Source organism: Panthera pardus, unplaced genomic scaffold (genome assembly GCF_024362965.1).
Source record: "Panthera pardus isolate Hobbes unplaced genomic scaffold, ASM2436296v1 HiC_scaffold_11, whole genome shotgun sequence".
Taxonomy (NCBI): Eukaryota; Metazoa; Chordata; class Mammalia; order Carnivora; family Felidae; genus Panthera; species Panthera pardus.
In genome coordinates, this window is record NW_026526666.1 from 31584840 (window position 1) to 31603823 (window position 18984).

General features: G+C 38.9%; 1 protein-coding gene across 1 annotated transcript; it reads left to right on the forward strand.

Annotated features, from left to right (window-relative positions):
• Positions 1 to 647: 647 nt before the first annotated feature.
• Positions 648 to 17720, forward strand: LOC109246239 (guanylate-binding protein 4-like). Its single transcript, XM_019414083.2, has 11 exons — positions 648 to 760; positions 4803 to 4998; positions 7079 to 7206; positions 9141 to 9250; positions 9438 to 9631; positions 11417 to 11662; positions 12942 to 13222; positions 14670 to 14882; positions 15844 to 15946; positions 16286 to 16479; positions 17353 to 17720. The coding sequence occupies exons 2-11, from the start codon at positions 4809 to 4811 to the stop codon at positions 17569 to 17571; spliced, it is 1878 nt and encodes a 625-aa protein (XP_019269628.1). The 5' UTR covers positions 648 to 760; positions 4803 to 4808; the 3' UTR covers positions 17572 to 17720.
• The last annotated feature ends 1264 nt before the right edge of the window (positions 17721 to 18984 follow it).

An 18984-nucleotide genomic window follows, 5' to 3' on the forward strand; every position in this document is an offset into this window, starting at 1 on the left:
ATTTCTTTGTTCGTTTTAAATAAATACCTGCTTCTGAAATTTTCCTGATATTTGAGTGACCCCCCCCCCTCCCAAATATATAAGCTCCAGTTTCCCAAAATCTGCATTCACCTAGGGAAAAAAAATTGGAAAAACATGACTTAAAATAATAGTGATTATTTCTGAACTATAATTATTTCTAAACTACATGTACATATCCCCCAATTTTATACGTACACATACATATTTTATTATTATTTTTAAAGTACTTACGTTAATACCAAAAAGACTTTTTTTAAAGCAGTGGGATAAGAAATAACCAAGTAAAAACTTAAAACAGACAAACAAAAACTTGTTCCCTGACAAAGTACCGCTGCGAAAACCGGCTGTTGAAATATTCACAACCTACTGTTACTTCGCTCACATTCGCTCCTACTGCTCTGTATTTACTGGGGGACCAGGGAAGCCCAAGCCAACTGTACAGGAGGGACCGGTGTGGAAGCTTCTACTTCTAGGATTTCCTGCTTCGCCTCATTCACACACTCCAGAGTCCTGACTTAGCTAAAAGTGAAAATCCACCGCAGTTGAAACACGACTAAGCATGTCGTTTCGATTTCAGGTCTCCTTCATCCCGAACCTGCAAAGAATGGCTGTAATATCCGGTTTGCTTTTCACTTCTAAAGAGAACGGTCCAGATCCGTAGAAGGCAGACGCTGCAGGAGCGCGAAAGGATAGGCGAGGGCAGCTGAGAACTTGTCCCTGACCGCAGCGCCCGCCCTAGGTAAGTTCGCTCCTAAACCTGGTCTTCCATGCACAAATCCATTAACTAACAACAACAAATTCCCAAGCGCAGACCCCACGCGGGCAGGCGGCAAAGACAGCATAAGAACGGCGAGGGTGCTCCGCGGTGTGTGGCCCTTGGGATGGTTTGCTCTGCCTGAAAAGCGACAGCGCCTGCACCGTGTCCCCGGGATGCGCTGCCCCTCTTCTGGCACCCACCCGGGTTTGCACCAAAAGCCCTGCATGGAAGGACTGCATCCGACTGCATCTTTAGAAAGGGGGATTGAAGTCCTTTCTTAGACTGAGGGACCAAACCCCGACCCAGTCACAGAGGTGCGGCGTAGACTCGCCCACTCCCTTCCCAACGCCCTTTTTCAGACAGGTCCTGCCTGCGCCCCTGCTGGGCATTGGGAAAACAGAGAGAAAAGATGATCCATACCTTAGGGACCGTGTAAATCTAAATTTTGGACTGTTGGTTGTTCTTTCATTAATTACACTAAATATTCTGAAGTTGCTACAAAGCTATATTACATGAAATAATTCAACATTCTTCCTAATCGATTGTTAATCAACTGTTAAAAATAACCATATGACCGAACTATATGGTTTGCTCATCACGCACTGTTTCTAAACGCACCATCCACACAAATAATAACCTGCAGTATTTATTAAAAATACAGGTTTGAAGCATTTTTAACCATCACTCTAGATAACTCTTACAGTCAGTAACTTTGGAAAATAATGATCATTTATCAGTATATAATACAGCTATCTCATTCTACTTTTTATTTTGGAGAGAAAAGCTTCTTGCCTTGCTTCCACAGTCCTGCTTTGCATTAAACATTTTTTAAAAGAAAATCACTTTGTAAGATCATCTCTTTCCCAAAGCTTTTCATAACATTAACCATGAGAACTCCACATTTCCTCCTAACACGGCATTACAAAGGCTCATGTTTTACTTCTAATTTCTCCTTGAACAACCATAGAAGTCTCATGAGAATCAGGGTGAATTTTTTACCAAAAAATATTATAGTTACCCTCTTACTCCTTGGTAATTTCCAGTTTACAGAATCCTATTGACACAGAACTTGTCTCACTATTCTGTGGCTTCACAGGCTCATTATTGAAACAGTACATTAATTGTGGAAAATTTAATGTATTGAGAGGTTTTGTCATTGGTCCAGACAGTAATGAATTAACCAGGAATTACCGTTTTACCCATAACACTGATAAGAAAGTTGTAATTTACCGAGGCGAGTTCCTTTTTCAAGGTGCCCAGGCAATAGATGACTAGAGCTCTAGGTGTTAATTCATAGCAGTCTCCCTCCAGAATCTGTACTGTGACATCCCAGGTGTCTCTGGGTTGCCCCTGCCTAACACTCTCCACAGTGCCCTCCTTGGCTGTGGTTCCTGTGGGGTCTGATTCTGCCAGCTCATACTTCTCATGGGATAGTTTGTTTGTGATAATCCTTCCTTCCTTCATACCAGCTTTAACTTGTGGGAAGGAGTTGTCACCATTTCTACCCAAACCAATTCTTTGCCTTCTTTTGGAATTTCACCCTTCCTGCCTCCTTCAATACTTATTTTTTAAGCAATACTTACATAGCATTATTACGTATCAAATATAATTTTAAGTGGTTCATATGTATGCAATCTGGGATACTTTTTATTCTAGTGGCCCTACAATTTAGTTATTATAAGAATTCCCATTTCACAGATGAAAAAAAAGGAGACAGAGAGATATCTTTCCAGTAATCACTCAGCTTGGAAAGTATGAATCCAGTGTTTGAGCCCAGGCAGTTGAGCCCCAAACAAACAGTATGATGCTGTCTCTCTTTAACTTATCAGTCATCCATTTCTTTCCAGGATCTTCAAACAATCTCTCTTTCTCAATCTGTCTGTCTCAATCTTTATCTCCTTGCTCTTGGTCTAATTTTACTTCTACTCTACATCTCCCCCTCTGTCATCAACACCTTTGACAAATCCCTTTTATGGGCCCGAAAATTCATGGATATCTGCCATGTAATTAATCATTTTTGTTTCTCATAAGAAACAAATGGACAATATTTTCTATTCCCCCCAAATGTGGAGAGTAAATATAATATTGAAAAGTTATGTAAGGATGCATTCTTTATTCAGAAATTATCCTTAGTTGCAGACTGCTATTTCAATTAATATCTCGAATTAGCTAAGAAAGTTGTAATTGCGTGTTACCACCTGTCCCAAACTATACTGGATCATATTATCCAGACTCACCTATAATGATACAGGAGTGGTGAGCTCACTTCTGTCTCCTGAAGGAGGTGTCCAATTGTGCCCAATGAGCATTTACTTTACTTGAGGGCATGCCCTTGTAGGGGCACCTTTTTGCATGAGACCTCCTACCACTTTGGGTCCCGTACTGCCTAAATGACTATTCAAGTAACCCCACCTTAGGCAGAGGACTGGAACCAGTGTGGAGACATGTGAATGTTGCTTAGCGTTATCTTAGAATAAAGGCACAGTAAATGTTCTTTGGATGGTCTCTATCTTTTGGTATGATGAAATGTTCCATTCATTTAGATGACAACAATCAAAGCAGAGTCTAGCTCAGATGTGGAGCTCTGTCAGATCCGGGAAGATCCTCAGACATCCTCACAACTGGCTCTCTTTGCTGTAAACTTATAAACGAGAAGTGTTTTTCAGTACATGAATGAATCCTGGCCCCATATATTTCTTTTTTTAATGTTTCTTTCTTTCTTTCTTCCTTCCTTCCTTTCTTTCTTTCTTTCTTTCTTTCTTTCTTTCTTTCTTTCTTTCGAGAATGAGCAGGAGAGGGACAGAGAGAGAGATTGAGAATCCCAAGCAGGCTTCTCACTGTCAGCTCAGAGCCCAACATAGGGCTCGTTCTCATAAGTCCTAAGAGTCTGACGCTTATCACCAACAGAGCCACCCAGGAACCCCTGGACCCATATATTTCTTTAAGCACTGTGTATAAAGGTTTTGGATATTGAGACAAGCTGCATTATTTCTTTTCCCTTCTTCTACGCTCACTCCCCCAACCAATCTACTTCCTGTCCTCTTCCTTTCACTAAATCTATCCTTATCATGGGCACTGTTCACCTTCATTTTCTCTTTCTCAGAATATTTTGTGTATAATTCAACCCCCAATAACCCTATCTATTGCCGTGTATTTCATCTCCTGCTTACTCTTCTCCAGACCACTTAACCATCATCTAACACATGTAGATCTTTTCTCATTTGTTTTGTTAATTACCTGACTGCCCCTACTAGACTGGAGCTCCACGAGGCAAGAATCTTATCCATTTTGTTCATTTCTGGATACTGAGCACCTAGAACAGTGCAGCATACAGTAGATACTCAATAAATATTTGCAGAATTGATGAGCCACTGTATTGTCCTGGAATTCTTAGAAACTCTATGACCACTCTTCTCATTTCCTTCGTGTCTCATTCTGCCTTACCCCCAAAATGTTGGTTTTCTCAGGACTCTATCATCAGTCCTTTGCTTTCTTCATTCTGTTCATTTTATGCATCTCTTGGATATGATTATTTTAGGATTCACTTTAAGAACAATTAAGATAATAGATACAGGTTTTCTGTACCAAGCCTTAAGGCACTAACTAGGGTACACACTTTTCCCTTAGGAATGATGTCTATATTCCATAAGCAGAAAGTTGATATGTGTGTAATTTGTACAACCATTAGAGGTGACTTCACGGGGCGCCTGGGTGGCTCAGTCGGTTTAGCATCCCACTTCGGCTCAGGTCATGATCTCGTGGTCCGTGAGTTCAAGCCCCATGGTGGGCGCTGTGCTGACAGCTTGGAGCCTGTTTCAGAATCTGTGTGTCTCTGTCTCTCTGACCCTCCCTCGTTCATGTTCTGTCTCTCTCTGTCTCAAAAATAAATAAACGTTAAACAAAAAAAAATTTTTAGAGGTGATCTTGTGTTTTTAGAGGTGATCTAGATCACCTCTGAATAGAGGTGATTTAGAGGTGATCTTCAGGATCTTGTGTTATATTGAACAGTTCTTCCGGATTACAGGTTACCATGGCATCTGAACTCACCATGGAAGCCCCCATTTGCCTGATAAAAAACAAGGAAGAGGAGCTGGTGGTGAATCCAGAAGCACTAGAGATTCTTGACAAGATATCTCAGCCTGTGGTGGTGGTGGGCATTGCAGGGCTGTCTCGGACAGGAAAATCCTACCTGATGAACCGCCTGGCAGGACAGAACCATGGTGAGTGTTGTCCTGGGACCAGGGCCATTTGCTTGGAACCATCAATATAACAGGCTGTTCAGGCCTCCTCTAGTGTCGTCTCAAGGAAGAGCCTAACCCTTCCCACTGAAGAAAAATTCTAATTCTCACCATCAAATTTACAACCTAACCCTATCTATCCACAAAATCTTACTCTTGTATCTAGTAAAAAAGAAGAGTCTCCAACCCTGCTTGTTCTCTGGAACCCATCCACTCTCATCAGCTCAGCTCCTGTCGTGATTCCCTTTCTTTCTTTTGTGTCACTTTTGCCCAAATTACAGGGCCATTCCCAGCAGCATAAAATTTTAGTTTATTGTGTCTTCTTTTTAAAAGAGATAGAAAAAGGGGCGCCTGGGTGGCTCAGTCGGTTGAGCGGCCAACTTCGGCTCAGGTCATGATCTCACGGTCCGTGAGTTCAAGCCCCGCATCAGGCTCTGTGCTGACAGCCTGGAGACTGTTTCAGATTCTGTGTCTCCCTCTCTCTGACCCTCCCCTGTTCATGCTCTGTCTCTCCCTGTCTCAAAAATAAAAATAAAAAAACATTAAATTGTTTTAAAAAAAATTTTTAAAAAAACAAAAGAGATAGAAAAAAAGAGGAAGGAAGGAATGAAGGAGGGAGGGAGGAAGGAAGAACCTGTTATTCCCAAATCTCAAGGGAGCTAAGATTAAATTTTTTCTTCCATTTCATAACAAAAGTTTGATAAATTGTGCTCCCTCTCTTTCTGTATTCAGTGTTTTCTAATGTGAAAACTGTAATATGCCCAGAAAAGTTTGTAAAACATACATGTACTATAAAGTTATTAAATGTAAGATGGTCACCTGATCAGGTAAAGAAATTTAATATTACCAACACTCAAAGCCCAAATCACACCCTCTCACACTCTTATCTGTGCTCACCAGTATTTTTAATTTTGATGGCACTTCTTTGCTTTTTAAAGATGGTTTCAGGGGCACCTGGGTGGCTTGGTCAGTTGACTGTCCAACTACTGATTTTGGCTCAGGTCGTGATACCAAGGTCATGAAATAGAGCACTGCGTCAGGCTGTGTGCTGAACCCTCTCTCTCTCTCTCTCTCTCTCTCTCTCTGCCCCTCTATCCTGTTTGTGTGCGCGCGCGCTCTCTCTCTAAAAAAAAGAAAGAAAGAAAGAAAGAAAGAAAGAAAGAAAGAAAGAAAGAAAGAAAGAAAGAAAGAAATGGTTTTATAGTCTATGCATTTCAAAAAAGTTTAATTTGGTCTGCTTTTAAAGTTTATATAAATGAAATTGTACCATGTGTATTCTTTTGTGTGTTGTTTTTCTTGTATGTATTTGTAATTTATTTCTAACTGCTGCATAGTGTACAATCGTATGAAGATATCAGAATTTGTTTCTCCATTTATTATTAATGAATGTTGAGATTGGTCCCAGATTTTCTTGTTTATGAATTCAACTATCATAAATGGTTTTGTACTTAATTTCCAGTACACACTTACTCAACCTTCCCCCGTTGATTATACCCAGAATTGGACTCACAGGGTGACAGGCTATCTGTGTTTTCAGCCATTCTGGACAGTATCAAACAGCTTTTTAACTTTTATGTACAATTTACATGACTGTTAGCAGTCACTGAGATTTTCCCACATCCTTATCACCATTTCGTAATGTTAGACATTTTGGCTTTTGCTAACCTCGTGACTATATAGTCACATAGTCTATGTCTCACTATGAATCAGTTTGAGAACCTTTTCATATATTTATTTGCTGCTTGTATTTCTTATTTTTTTCAGTGCAATAAAGTTTTTTTTCCTTTTAAGGGTCAGCTAAAACTACACAGGTTAGTAGAGTTTACATTAATCTGTCCTATGACCTATTTGAGCCTATACAGGTACAAGATGAATAGGGGGCCCAAAGTGTTTCCTCAGAAAATCCTTAATGTCTGTAAACAGTAGATTGTCACTGAAATGGAAGAAACTCCTTTCCCTGCTGGACCCTGAAATGGAAGACATTTATAAGTTTCACCACTGTAGCTCCTGGGGAACCTGAACTATCTACTGTCCCTGTATGTTGTTAACTCCTCCCTCACAGGTTTCCGCATGAACGCCACAGTGAGATCTGAAACCAAGGGCATCTGGATGTGGTGTGTGCCCCACTTCTCCAAGAAGAACCACATCCTTGTCCTTCTAGACACTGAGGGCCTGGGGGATGTGAAAAAGGTAAGGAAGAAAGTTGAGTAAACTTCCTTGCTCTTGCCTATTAATTCACTACCTCAATTCCACTTCTGTGACCTATTCCTACAAATAGCAAGTGCAAATTATAGATAATGAGGTTAAATTTTCTTATCTTGAACTTTTTTCCTTGAGAGCACAAATATTTTGATATTTTGAGTTAAGATATTCATCTTACTTTTAACACCAGGGTTAATGACACAATTTAATAAACACTTTTGAGTAGCTACATCCAGGCCTCTCTGCTAAGTACTACAGACACAGCAGGGAAGAAAGTAAAGACCCAGAGGTTAGCGGGGAGACCTCAAGTACTTAGTACAATCAGTACAAGGTGCCATGGATGCAACCTCGTAGTGGGTAGGGATTAGATTTCAACTTTCCTGGTGAAATAACACGAAAACTGACTGAAGTGTAACCCATCAGGTCAATGGGACTACCAGTTAAATTGTATGGATTGGTGAGTTTGATTATAGTAGCCTCAAAAATAGGTTTGAACAAAGTAATATATTTAAATAAACTCCAGAAAAGCTTTGGCTGTTCCAAGAACATCCATAATGATTTTAGTCTAAGTTTCTTCACTGACTTCTAAAAAGCATGATCTTGACCAATAGAAAATATTGTAAACAGGATACTTGTAGGCGTGTTGTCTTCCCAGTATTAGGCACAATCAGTAGTTTCTCCTTACTTCATATAAGTCTGAGTCTACATTGTAGCAGCAGAAGATGGGTTGATTCTGATACTGCCCCTCAAAAAATAAAGTAGAGACTTAGAAATTCTGAATGTTTTAAAACTTTAAGTTTTAAAGTCCTCAATATAAAATAAAGTGTAAAATAAAAACAGAAGAGAAACTAAAACAAAACCTATCAGGCCTCATGAATTCATCTCACCATATGTTTGGATTTTAACAAGTTTATCCCTTCTTTGAATGTACCAGCAACTTCTCAAACTAAGAAAAAAGAACAAAAGTACCAACTTGTTACTTACCATTCAAGGGCCCTGCAACTTAATTCCTAGTGAGTTAGATCTACTCTAATTACCACCCCCCACCCAAAAAATGAAGAGGGACTCTTGATGGTGAAATATATTATATTTTGGCCAAAACTTGTTTCTTTTTATCTAATTACACTTGTTTAAGGGACCCAAACATACCATATTATTAATAACTGGTGGCAATAGAGAACAACTCACTAAATTTAGATTTAGGTAGTGTCTAATTCTGTTTTCCTGGCCTTCAATGCCCCTCCCATCTTGTCTTGAATCTCCTTCCCAGTCTTGTCATCTATTCTCACACATTTATACATTGCTTCAGCCAAATGGAGTAATTCTATAATACATTTATATGATTGTGCTTTTTAATTCCGACTTGGCTTGTGTTGGTCCTCCCATGATCTTTTCATTTCCACAAATCCACACTGCATCATTTCTTTAAAACCCACCTATTAATTTTTACCCACTGCCATCATTTCAGTCAGATGTAATCTTTTGCTCAGAATTCGCAGGGCACTTTTCTTTTTTACGTTTTTGGTTTTTACCCCTTTTCCTTTTACATTTTAGGCTTCTGGTTCTACTCCTGGCAGAGATCATTAACTTGGTTAATGTTTCTTGGTTGTATGTTTACTCATTGGTTGACCAACCCAGAAAGTCAACTTCTTGAGGGCAACGACTATCATATGGGTGGTTGTGTCCACCCAACCAAATGTATTGCCTGACATTTAGAAGACAACCGATGAATAGTTGTTGAATTTAACTGAATGACATTGTGTTTTTAATGTTGTCCATGACGCATAAAGTTTGCTGTAGGAATAATTTCCTGCTTATTGGCATATATCTACTGTGTTCTAGTCACTGTGTTAATGAATGGAAATGTTAACAAGTAAATGAAGGGGAGACTCTTTAGTCTTTTGCTCTAATGTGCTTTCCAGGTCAACCCTAAGAATGACTCATGGATCTTTGCCCTGACTGTGCTTCTGAGCAGCACCTTGATCTATAACAGCATAGGCACCATCAACCACCAGGCCCTGGAGCAGCTGCAGTATCCTTCCAGGGACCAAACCACCACGTTTTATTGAGTTTACAGGAATGGCAACCGAGACTGTCATCTTAACTGTCTGGTTGAGGAGAAGGGACATGGGAAATAAGTTAATGTTTATAAAATTTGTTTTTATAAGACCTGGAAATTGTGGTATAAATCATTTCTCCTTCCTTAGCTGAATTCTCAGCTATGTGGCTGAACTAACGCAGCTCATCAGGGCAAAATCCTCAACACCTGATGAAGTAGAGGACTCCACCGAATTTGTGAGTTTCTTTCCAGACTTTGTTTGGACTGTCCGGGATTTCACTCTGGAGTTGAAGATAGATGAATCTTCAATCACTGAAGATGAGTACCTGGAGGATGCCTTGAAGCTAATTCCAGGTCTCAGAGCATGGCATGGGTGATGGAGGTTCCAGAGGGAGTGGGAGCAACTAAGCCCTGTCCTTCAGGACTTGAAATCAAATTTTGTTTGCCCTTGGTTCGAGATATAGTCTATTAGTGAGGGGTGATTGGTGAATGATGTGTGGTGATTGTTTTTCATAGGTTATTAGCTGCAACACTCCAGCTGCTGGAGTAAGCTCGCTGAGGAAATTTAAGGACCACTGTGGAACCAAATGATTTTAGACCAAATGGGTGTTGTGAGACATTTTTCTAGGTTACAGTGCTGCAGCTTCCTAAGGCCCACATACTCGTGTTCCTTTTGTGTGCTCCTCTTGTTTCATACTGACAAAAATAGCTCATCAGATTAGAAGTTGGTGAACATTGAATCACAAGAAATAAACGGACATAAATTGTTTGTTATGGAAAAATATACAAAACATAAAATTTACCATCTTAACCATTTTTGAGCTTATACTTCTGTGGCAATAAATGCATTCACATTGTTGTACAAGCATCACCACCCACCAACTCCGAAAACTTTTTATATTCCCCATCCAAAGTTGTACCTGCTAAACACTAACTCCCTGATACCCCCTACCCACAGCCCTTGGCAACCACCATTCTACTCTCTGTCTCCATCTAGGTACCTCATAGAAATGGAATCATACACTACTTATCTTTTTGTGACTGGCTTATTTCAGTAACAATAATGTCCTCAAGATTCATTCATGCTGTAGCAGGTGTTAGAATTTCTTCCTCTCTGAGACTAAATAGTATTCTACTATGTATATACCATATTTAAATGACCGTATTTTAAAAATATATTTCATGTTTCTATGAAATATTCTATGAATACTTTACTAGTGCCTGGACAGTTACAAATTTCAGAGAAAGGATATTTACACATTAAGAGTCCAGAAAAAAAAAAAAAAAGATGTCCTTCTAGTAAGACTTTCAGATCCACATCTATCTGTCACATGATTTCACTTTCTTCTTTCTTACGGTCTTGTACATTATGTTACCATTTTAATATCATTAATTCACTACATGTTAATTTTACTTGCATTTTATTTTTACTTTATTTTAGCAGAGTGAATAATTGATGGCACCTGGAAATAATACAAGTTTTTATTTAATCATTCATGTATTCATTTTTCCAAAAAATTTTATTGAACATCTTATATATCCCCCAAAATCATTCTATGAAGTACTTCCAAGTCAGATCTAGCCTGATATAGATAGTGTTAAGACCTCCAAATTACCTGCAGGTTAACCTTACCACGTGGACACTTCCACTAAAAGAGCTCCAAACATATTTTTTTAGTGTGATTTTTTTTTACTCTGAATTTTAGAAATTTTTTTCTTCCCTTGGTATTATTTGTCCATCTCCTGTTATTTTCACAAACAATGTCTTACTCTTCTTTCTGGCATTACTTTATTTTAGGAATTTTCACTACTTTTGTTCATTCATCAGTCATTTGATAAACATTTTATAAATACTTAAACCACTAAACTCCATACCAATGCTAAGGAAACCAATTATAAGTTTGTTCAGTTGAGCCTCATGCCTTTCTTTCTTCTCCCATAGTATTTTCTTGACTCTGCTCCATGCAGAAATGGATTTTCCATACCTGTGGTGATGGCCCAGGTTGGTTAGAAATGATTGGATGAAAGGAGATTTACAGGCACAGGAGCTGCAATGATGGGAACATTCCTGGAAATGAAGTCTTCACTCCTCTACCTGAAGGCTGCCTTTCAGTGATCACCTTTTTTCCACCTTTGCAGGCACAAATCCCAAAATCCAAAATTCCAACATTCCCAGAGAGTGTATCAGACAGTTCTTTCCAAAACGGAAGTGCTTCATCTTTGACCGGCCTACAAATGACAAAAATCTCTTAGCCCATATTGAGAACGTGCCAGAAGACCAGCTGGACAGTAGTTTCCGGGAGCAATCAAACAAATTCTGCACCTATATTTTCACTCATACAAAGACCAAGACCCTACGAGAGGGAATCATTGTCACTGGGAACCGTGAGTCACCTTTGTCCCACAGCATGTCTCTGTATCAGTGTGTGTGGTGGAGCTTTGAGTATACTCTGAGTTTGGCAGTAATTTTGTTGACATCTGTGTGTAATGATGGGGAAGCAGATATTCATGCCATGAAAAGGTATCCATACATGTTTCTTAATTAGTCTCCCTATGTGAGGGTTTGCTGAGACTTAATATATCTCAAAACCCTAATTCACTAATTATAAAAAGGCAAGACAGAGTTAAAGAGAGGACATCTGCAGATTGAGAAATCCTATGGGATATCTTCTGGTCTTTAAGGATATAGTAGATATTTTGTAAACTTACATGAGTCAGATCATGAATAGGAAGCTATAAGTTCCGGCAAGTCCATTGACAAAGAAAATTATGTATAGTCTTATATGCAGGGCCGGCTTCATGGTCATGTGACTTATACAGTCCGGTAATACCTTGTGCAGAGATGAGCCAATACTCTCTGTGTGTTTTGTTTTAAGTTTCCTTATTTATTTTGGGAGAGAGAATTCTAAGCTGTCAGCACAGAGTTTGATCTGGGGCTTCAACTCAAACCATGAGATCATGATCTGAGTGGAAATCAAGAGTCGATTGCTTCACCAGCTGAGCCACCCAGGCACCCATCTATCCGTGTTTTGAATTCTTGATCATTTTCAACTAGGAGCCCACATTTTCATTTTGTCCTGGGCCACACAAATTATGTAGCTGGTCTTGTTTGTGTATACTACTTCACCTGTATAATCTATTCCTTTTTATTCTCATTGAATGGGAAACTATTTTTCCAGTGACCCATGAGCATATTAATTGCAATTAATCAATTATTAAACAAATTGTTTTAATGTTTATTTTTGAGAGAGAGAGAGAGAGAGAGAGAGAGACAGAGCGCGAGCGGGGAAGGGGCAGAGAGAGATGGAGATACAGATTCCGAAGCAGGCTCCAGGCTCCAAGCTGTCAGCACAGAACCCTGCCCAGAGCTTGAACCCATGAGCTACAAGATCATGTCCTCAGCCAAAATTGGATGCTCAAATGACTGAGCCACACAGGCACTCCTGTAATTGATCATTTAAATTATAATATGAAGAAATGGAGAACAATAAAAGAAAGAATAGGAAAACAATGTTGTTAGAAAGAAATAGATTCCCAAAGAAGAAAATAAAGTTTGTTTCTAAATAAGGTGGGGTTTTTGTGATCTCAGGATGATGCTCCATAAAAACTGGAAGCCAATGATTAAGACCTCGCTATTTATCCTCAAATTTCCTGCCTTATTCAGGGCTGGGGACTCTGTTGAAAGCCTATGTGGATGCCATCAAGACGGGAGAAGTTCCTTGCTTGGAGAACGTGGTGACAGCTCTTGCCCAGCGTGAGAACTCAGTGGCCGTGCAGAAGGCAGCCGACCACTACAGCGAGCAGATGGCCCAACGAGTGAGCTTCCCCACAGACACGCTCCAGGAGCTGCTGGATGTGCATACAGACTGCGAGAGGGAAGCCATTGCAGTCTTCATGGAGCATTCCTTTAAGGATGACAAGCGGTCTTTCCAGAAAAAGCTTGTGGTAGTGTGTCTTAGCATTTATCCTTCCTAATTCCTACCCTTCTGGATGAATGCTTACAGTACATTTTTTTGACTCCGCAGCTCTTCTACCTCTCATGGTGGATGGAACCTGGGTTCTTGTGAGTGACAGGGCACTACAGGGTTACTAGTCACCTTTCTACTAAAAGATGGGCATTCTATTAATTTTCTATTGCTACATTTGAAAATTACCATTAATTTAGCACACTGTAATAATAAATATATATTTGTATATATATATTATTCATATATAATATATATAATACATATATAATATACATGCATAAGCTTACCATTCTGTAGGTCAGAACATAGGCATAGGATGGCGCCATCCTCTGCTCAGAGTGTCACAGACTAAAAACAAGATGTTGGCCAAAATGAGTTCTCAGCTGCAGGCTCTGGAGTGGCTCCAAGTTCCTTCAGGCTGCTGACTGAATCCCCTTCCTTTTGGTTGTAGGATTCATGTTCCCTTTTTTGTTGGCTTTCAGACAGGGGGTGCCTCCAGCTCCTAGAAGCATTTTTTGTACATCTCCATGTTCTCCTTTCATCTTCGGGACAACAATGACACATAAAATTCTTTTCATATTTTAGTTTTTTTTGACTTCCTCTTCTACCAGGAGCTTGGGAGAACTCTCTGCTTTAAAAGAATATATGGTCTTATCTAAGCTTTCTCCAATCCTACCCTCTAGTAATCTCCATTTCTTAAAATTAACTTGTACCATGTAATATCTAACCACTGGAATAAAATTCAGCAAATTCATAGGCTCCAGGACCATGCAAGGGGTATACATCAGAAGAAGGAAATCTTGGAGGAGAGTTTAATTCCTGGGGACAATTAATTACCATTGGCATCTTTCTGGAAGTTTGTCTTTCAGTCTATGACCCCCTACAGTGAAAAAAATCTCTTTGTTCGTATTGAGAAAATGCCAGAAAGTCAGCTGTATTGTAATTTTCAAGAGCAGGGGAAATGTTTATTTTTTCCTCTTTACACACTCAAATTCTTGTTAAAAGAATTCATGGAGAGTTCCAAAGTCTGCTCAGAATACACTTTAGTCATTACCAGATGATTGTTTGGGGGGCAGGGGGATGTACATTTTCATCCATAACAACCCAAACTCTCTGAGGAAACTCTACTTCTAGCCACAATTCAACTTCCTATTGCTCATTGTTGATGATTGGGTCACTGTTAATCATACTACAGCAGAAGGAACCATGGAGTTCATGTCTTCCAACCCCAGGGAAGTAAAGGGACTTTCCACAGGTCACACAGAGAACTGATCAGAACTAGGGCTAAAAGTCTCTTGACTCCTGGTCTGTCCCATGTTTCATTGTACTCTTAGGTAATCAGGATGCTTTTTCTAAAAGGATGACAGTTGAACTTCCCTCCTAACAGCTTCTTCCCATTGGATTTCTCTACATTTCCCTGGCAGGACACCATAGAGAAAAAGAAGGATGGTTTCTTGATGCAAAATGAAGATGTATCTTTCAAATATTGTCAGGCTGCAATGGAGCAGCTTTCAGAGCCTCTGAAGGAAAGCATTTCAAAAGGAACTTTCTCTGTTTCTGGAGGATATGATCTGTACTTAAAAGCAAAGAGAAATGTTGAACTTGGTTATAAAGAGGTGCACAGGAAAGGAGTTAAGGTAAGGAATAAAGGGAAAGAGGTTGAACAGTAGAGTGGAGTCAGGTGGCCTTTGTTGCACCTTCTGAATATCTAAGACCCTAGTACCAATTATGGGGAAAAACAAGAGCAAGGCAATAATTCCCTATGGAGCATATGATAATATTTGTGCTAAGTCCCTGGGGAATACAAATATTAGAGACACAACTTTGCTCCCAAGATGCTGATTTTACCAGAGATACAAATAGTGAACAGGATAGGGTATGATAAAGGTTATACTGGTATGCTAATAGACTAATGATAATGGTAATGATGATAATAATGGTTAACACATTGAACACTGACTCTCTCTACCACACATGGTCTTTAGGTGCTTTTGTTGGGTTATTAATTTAATCATCAGAGTAATATTGTGAATTAAGTATACTACCATCTACATTATACACTTGAGAAATGTGATGCACAGAGAAGTTAATAAATTGCCTAAGCCCATGACACAGTAAGTGGTAGAGCTGGTAGGGCAAATCAGTATCTTGGTGGCCATTCAAAGCTCAGATGGCAGCTTAGGAAACATTACAGAAGGTTGCTCCTAGAAGTTTAAGATGAAGTATTCATAGATGTTAGCTTTATTAAGAAAAGCTAGAAGAGCTTCCAGGAAGAAGAAAAGAATGTCCAAATACATATGAACAAAGTTTTAATATGTTTGTAGAATCAGGAGTCTGGTTGGCTGTAACCCATGGTGGGGCTTGGGGGTGGGCATCAGTTAAAAAAGGGTCTCAAGAACTAAGAAGACTATGATGGAGTTTTTCCATTCTCATCAATAGATTAGAATTTATGCTGTGGACATAGAAGGAAGGGAATCACTCAGGGATACACAATTTACTGGGCCACATTTGAGGTTTTGTTGAACAATTATTTCTGCAACCAGAGACAAGATCTTTGTTGCCTGACATGTATTTGCTCCTTGTTGGTTGGTTCCTCAGGCAAATGAGATCCTCCAGAACTTCCTACAGTCACAGGCAGCAGTAGAGGAATCCATCATGCATTTAGACAAAGCCCTCAGTGCTGGGGACATGGCCAAAGCAGGTACAGGGGAGGGCTCAACTCACAGCGGGATGGGTAGATTCCTGCAGTGCCCACTGACAGATCTGACCAAAGACCTTCTTGCAACAAGGAGTTTCCTCTTCTACCACAGAAAACATGCTCTGTTCAATCAATTCTGAAAATATCAAGACAAGTGGTAGTTGTACATCAGCCAGCCAGGCAGAGTCTCTAACTTCAAAGTGAGAAACCTGTCAATGGTGTGGCCATCTGGTGAAATTACACATTTCCCAGTCACCTTTGCAAAGTCAGTTTAGTCTCTAAGCTCAGGAGGGTCAGACCTGACCTGTTATTTTATTCCCTTTAAAAACTTTCATGGGGCAGTGGAGCAGGCCAAAAGGGAGGCCTCTGAGAAGGAACAGGAGCAGCTAAAACAGAAAGAAAATGAACAACAGCAAAAAATGGAGGCTCAAGAGAGGAGCCTCAAGGAAAACCTAAGCCAGCTGGAAGAGAAGATAAAGAAGGAAAAAGAAAACGTTCAGGAAATGCTGGAAAGGATGTTGAAACATTATCTGAAGGTAAGTCTGGCCTGGATTTGGGCAGATCCTCACTCCTCAGGAAGAGAAGGACAAAATTTTAAGCAAAGTCATGATCCAAGAGTGAAACACAAATGGCATGTGATTTACTAACTGCCTCAGTCCATGTGGATCCTGCTGTAACCCTTAAAGCCATAATACATCTGCCCCTTCCATAGTGCTAGACTTTCGAGTATACAAATAACACCCCTTGAGGAATGGTTTGCTATTTGGAGTGGTTATGGAATGGTCTTGTGAACCCCAATTGAGTAGGGTCTTTGTCTTCTAGTCCTATAGTCCTTAGGATTCTTGATACAACCATCAGAGAGATCAGAAATAGATTTTTTTTTGTATTGAAAGTATCCAATTAGGTCTGATATGAAATGAAAAGGCTCCAAAACTTGCTGCATTTTTTTCCAGATCTGTCTGAATATCCTGGGATTATTATAAAACATAGAGGAAAATCTTTCCTTGGTCCAACCTGCAGCTTGATAAGCAATATTCTGTACAGAGTCAGTAGTTACCATGTTTTATTAGATGATTGTGGCCATGCAACCTCAAATAGAACTGAGAATTAATTAGAATTAAAACTGTATTCCTACCCAAAGAGCATTGTTTGGGCTAGAATGCGTTATGGGGAAAGTTCTCATGTCTGATCTAGGCCCAACACCTACCCACCCCCAGAGAGATGATGCTGAGGACATCTTAGGATGTTATAAACCATGGATACTCTCATTATCCAGGTCAAAATGTATGGACACATTGGATATCCTCCAAACAGCAGTCTAAAGTGGCAGAAAAATAGACACCTACGTTTGCTGCTGGCTGAATCCTGATAATGGTGATTTTCACAAGTGGACTCTTTTCATTTTATAGGTCCAAGAAGAATTGCTTAATGAAAGATTTGGAAAGAAATCCGAGGAGTTGAATAAGGAGATAAATCGACTACAAAAAGAGATTGAAAGAAACAAAAAAACTGATCCGTTACTGATTTCAAAGGCGATTGATGTGGCTGGGAACGTATTAATTGTGGCACTACCTGAAATTTTTAGGCTAGTCCGTCAAGGGAGGAAAATTCTCAATGAAAACAATTAAATAAGCTTAGATGTCTTGTTAAGGATACAATAAAATGAGGCTTCTTTTGTTTTAGTAGTGTAATACTGTGTTTATTTTTGAAATACATGTGTCATGCCACTTTCATACAACAAAAGTTTAAAAATAAAAAGTGATTGCAAAAAACATCAGCTCATGGCATATACAAGATAAACTTAATTTTGACTGAATGAAATAATTTAGTGAAATGGGAACCAAGTTGAAAAATACAATGGAAGAAAAGGCTAAATTTTCAATGCCATTGTAACAAAATAATTCTGAATAAGATTATAAAGACATTTGTAAAATTTACATAGAGATATGTTTTGAAAGTAGACAAATTTGTTTTACAGTATACATTGAAAAACTGTAAGCAAAAATATCCAATGCAATTCTATAAAGAGAAAAATAATGAGAGGCAGTTATCTCTAACTGTATGTTAAAACATCCCAACAAGTAGCACAATGAATATTGAATGAATAGCACAATGGTGCTGGCACCTGAATATTTAAACATCAGTAAAATAGTGTTGAAAGTTTGGACATCAGTAAAAATTCAGATAGAAATTTATTATACAATAAGTTTGGCACTTCACATTGGTGAAGGGATAAGGAATATTCTGTAAGTGTAATTTGGACTCTACATACCCATCTGGAAAAAAAATTTCAAGTCTTCCTTTCACTTCATACCAAAGCAAATTTCAGATGTATCAAAGATTTTTAAATGAAAATTAAATTGTAAAAGATTAAAAAGTAGTTTTGTGGTAGAAAAGTCCTTTTTCAGTGTGAATATGATGATTAAAAAGAAAAGATTAATATATTCAACTACATAAAAATAATGAAATTATTCATAGAAAAGAAAAAGCAAGGCAAGAAGACAAATACCAATATGAATATAAATTAACAACTTCTATCACAACGAGTATATTTCATGAAGCTATAGGAGCCCTTATAAATCAGTGAGAAAAGATAAACAACCCCATTAAAAATGTGCAGAACGGTAAGTAGAAAATATAGTTGGTCAATTCTGCTGATAATAAGAGCTATGTAAAGTAAAACTGTCAGCTACCCGTTTCACCTCTATGATTTGCAGGGAAGAACACATTTGACAGAAGACTAGGTTGTAAAAATATGGAGAAGCAGGAAGAGTCTGCTCAGTAGAGCAAGGAACTAGAAAGACACAGAGATGCTCCCAAATCTTGTTTTCATTAGGACTTTTCAATAAAGCCTGAAAAATCCAGCCCCTCGTTTCTTTTTAGATAAAAATTCACTTAGGAAGTCTTCTGGAGTAGCCTCTGAATTCCAATTCAAATTGATAACATGGGTAAAAGAAAAGGAAATTTTTCTTTGAGGTCAATACAACTTTTATGGAATTCCTTTCCATGTCTCTGTAGATTCTGTAAATTCTGCTCTGGCT

Bases quoted from the DNA above. Each gene is read 5' to 3' on its own strand.
- LOC109246239 (XM_019414083.2), top strand. From the start codon at position 4,809: ATGGCATCTGAACTCACCATGGAAGCCCCCATTTGCCTGATAAAAAAC. The intron at 9,632-11,416 runs GTCTCAGAGCAT...CCACCTTTGCAG, and splicing joins TGCCTTGAAGCTAATTCCAG to GCACAAATCCCAAAATCCAA. The intron at 14,883-15,843 runs GTAAGGAATAAA...TTGGTTCCTCAG, and splicing joins TGCACAGGAAAGGAGTTAAG to GCAAATGAGATCCTCCAGAA.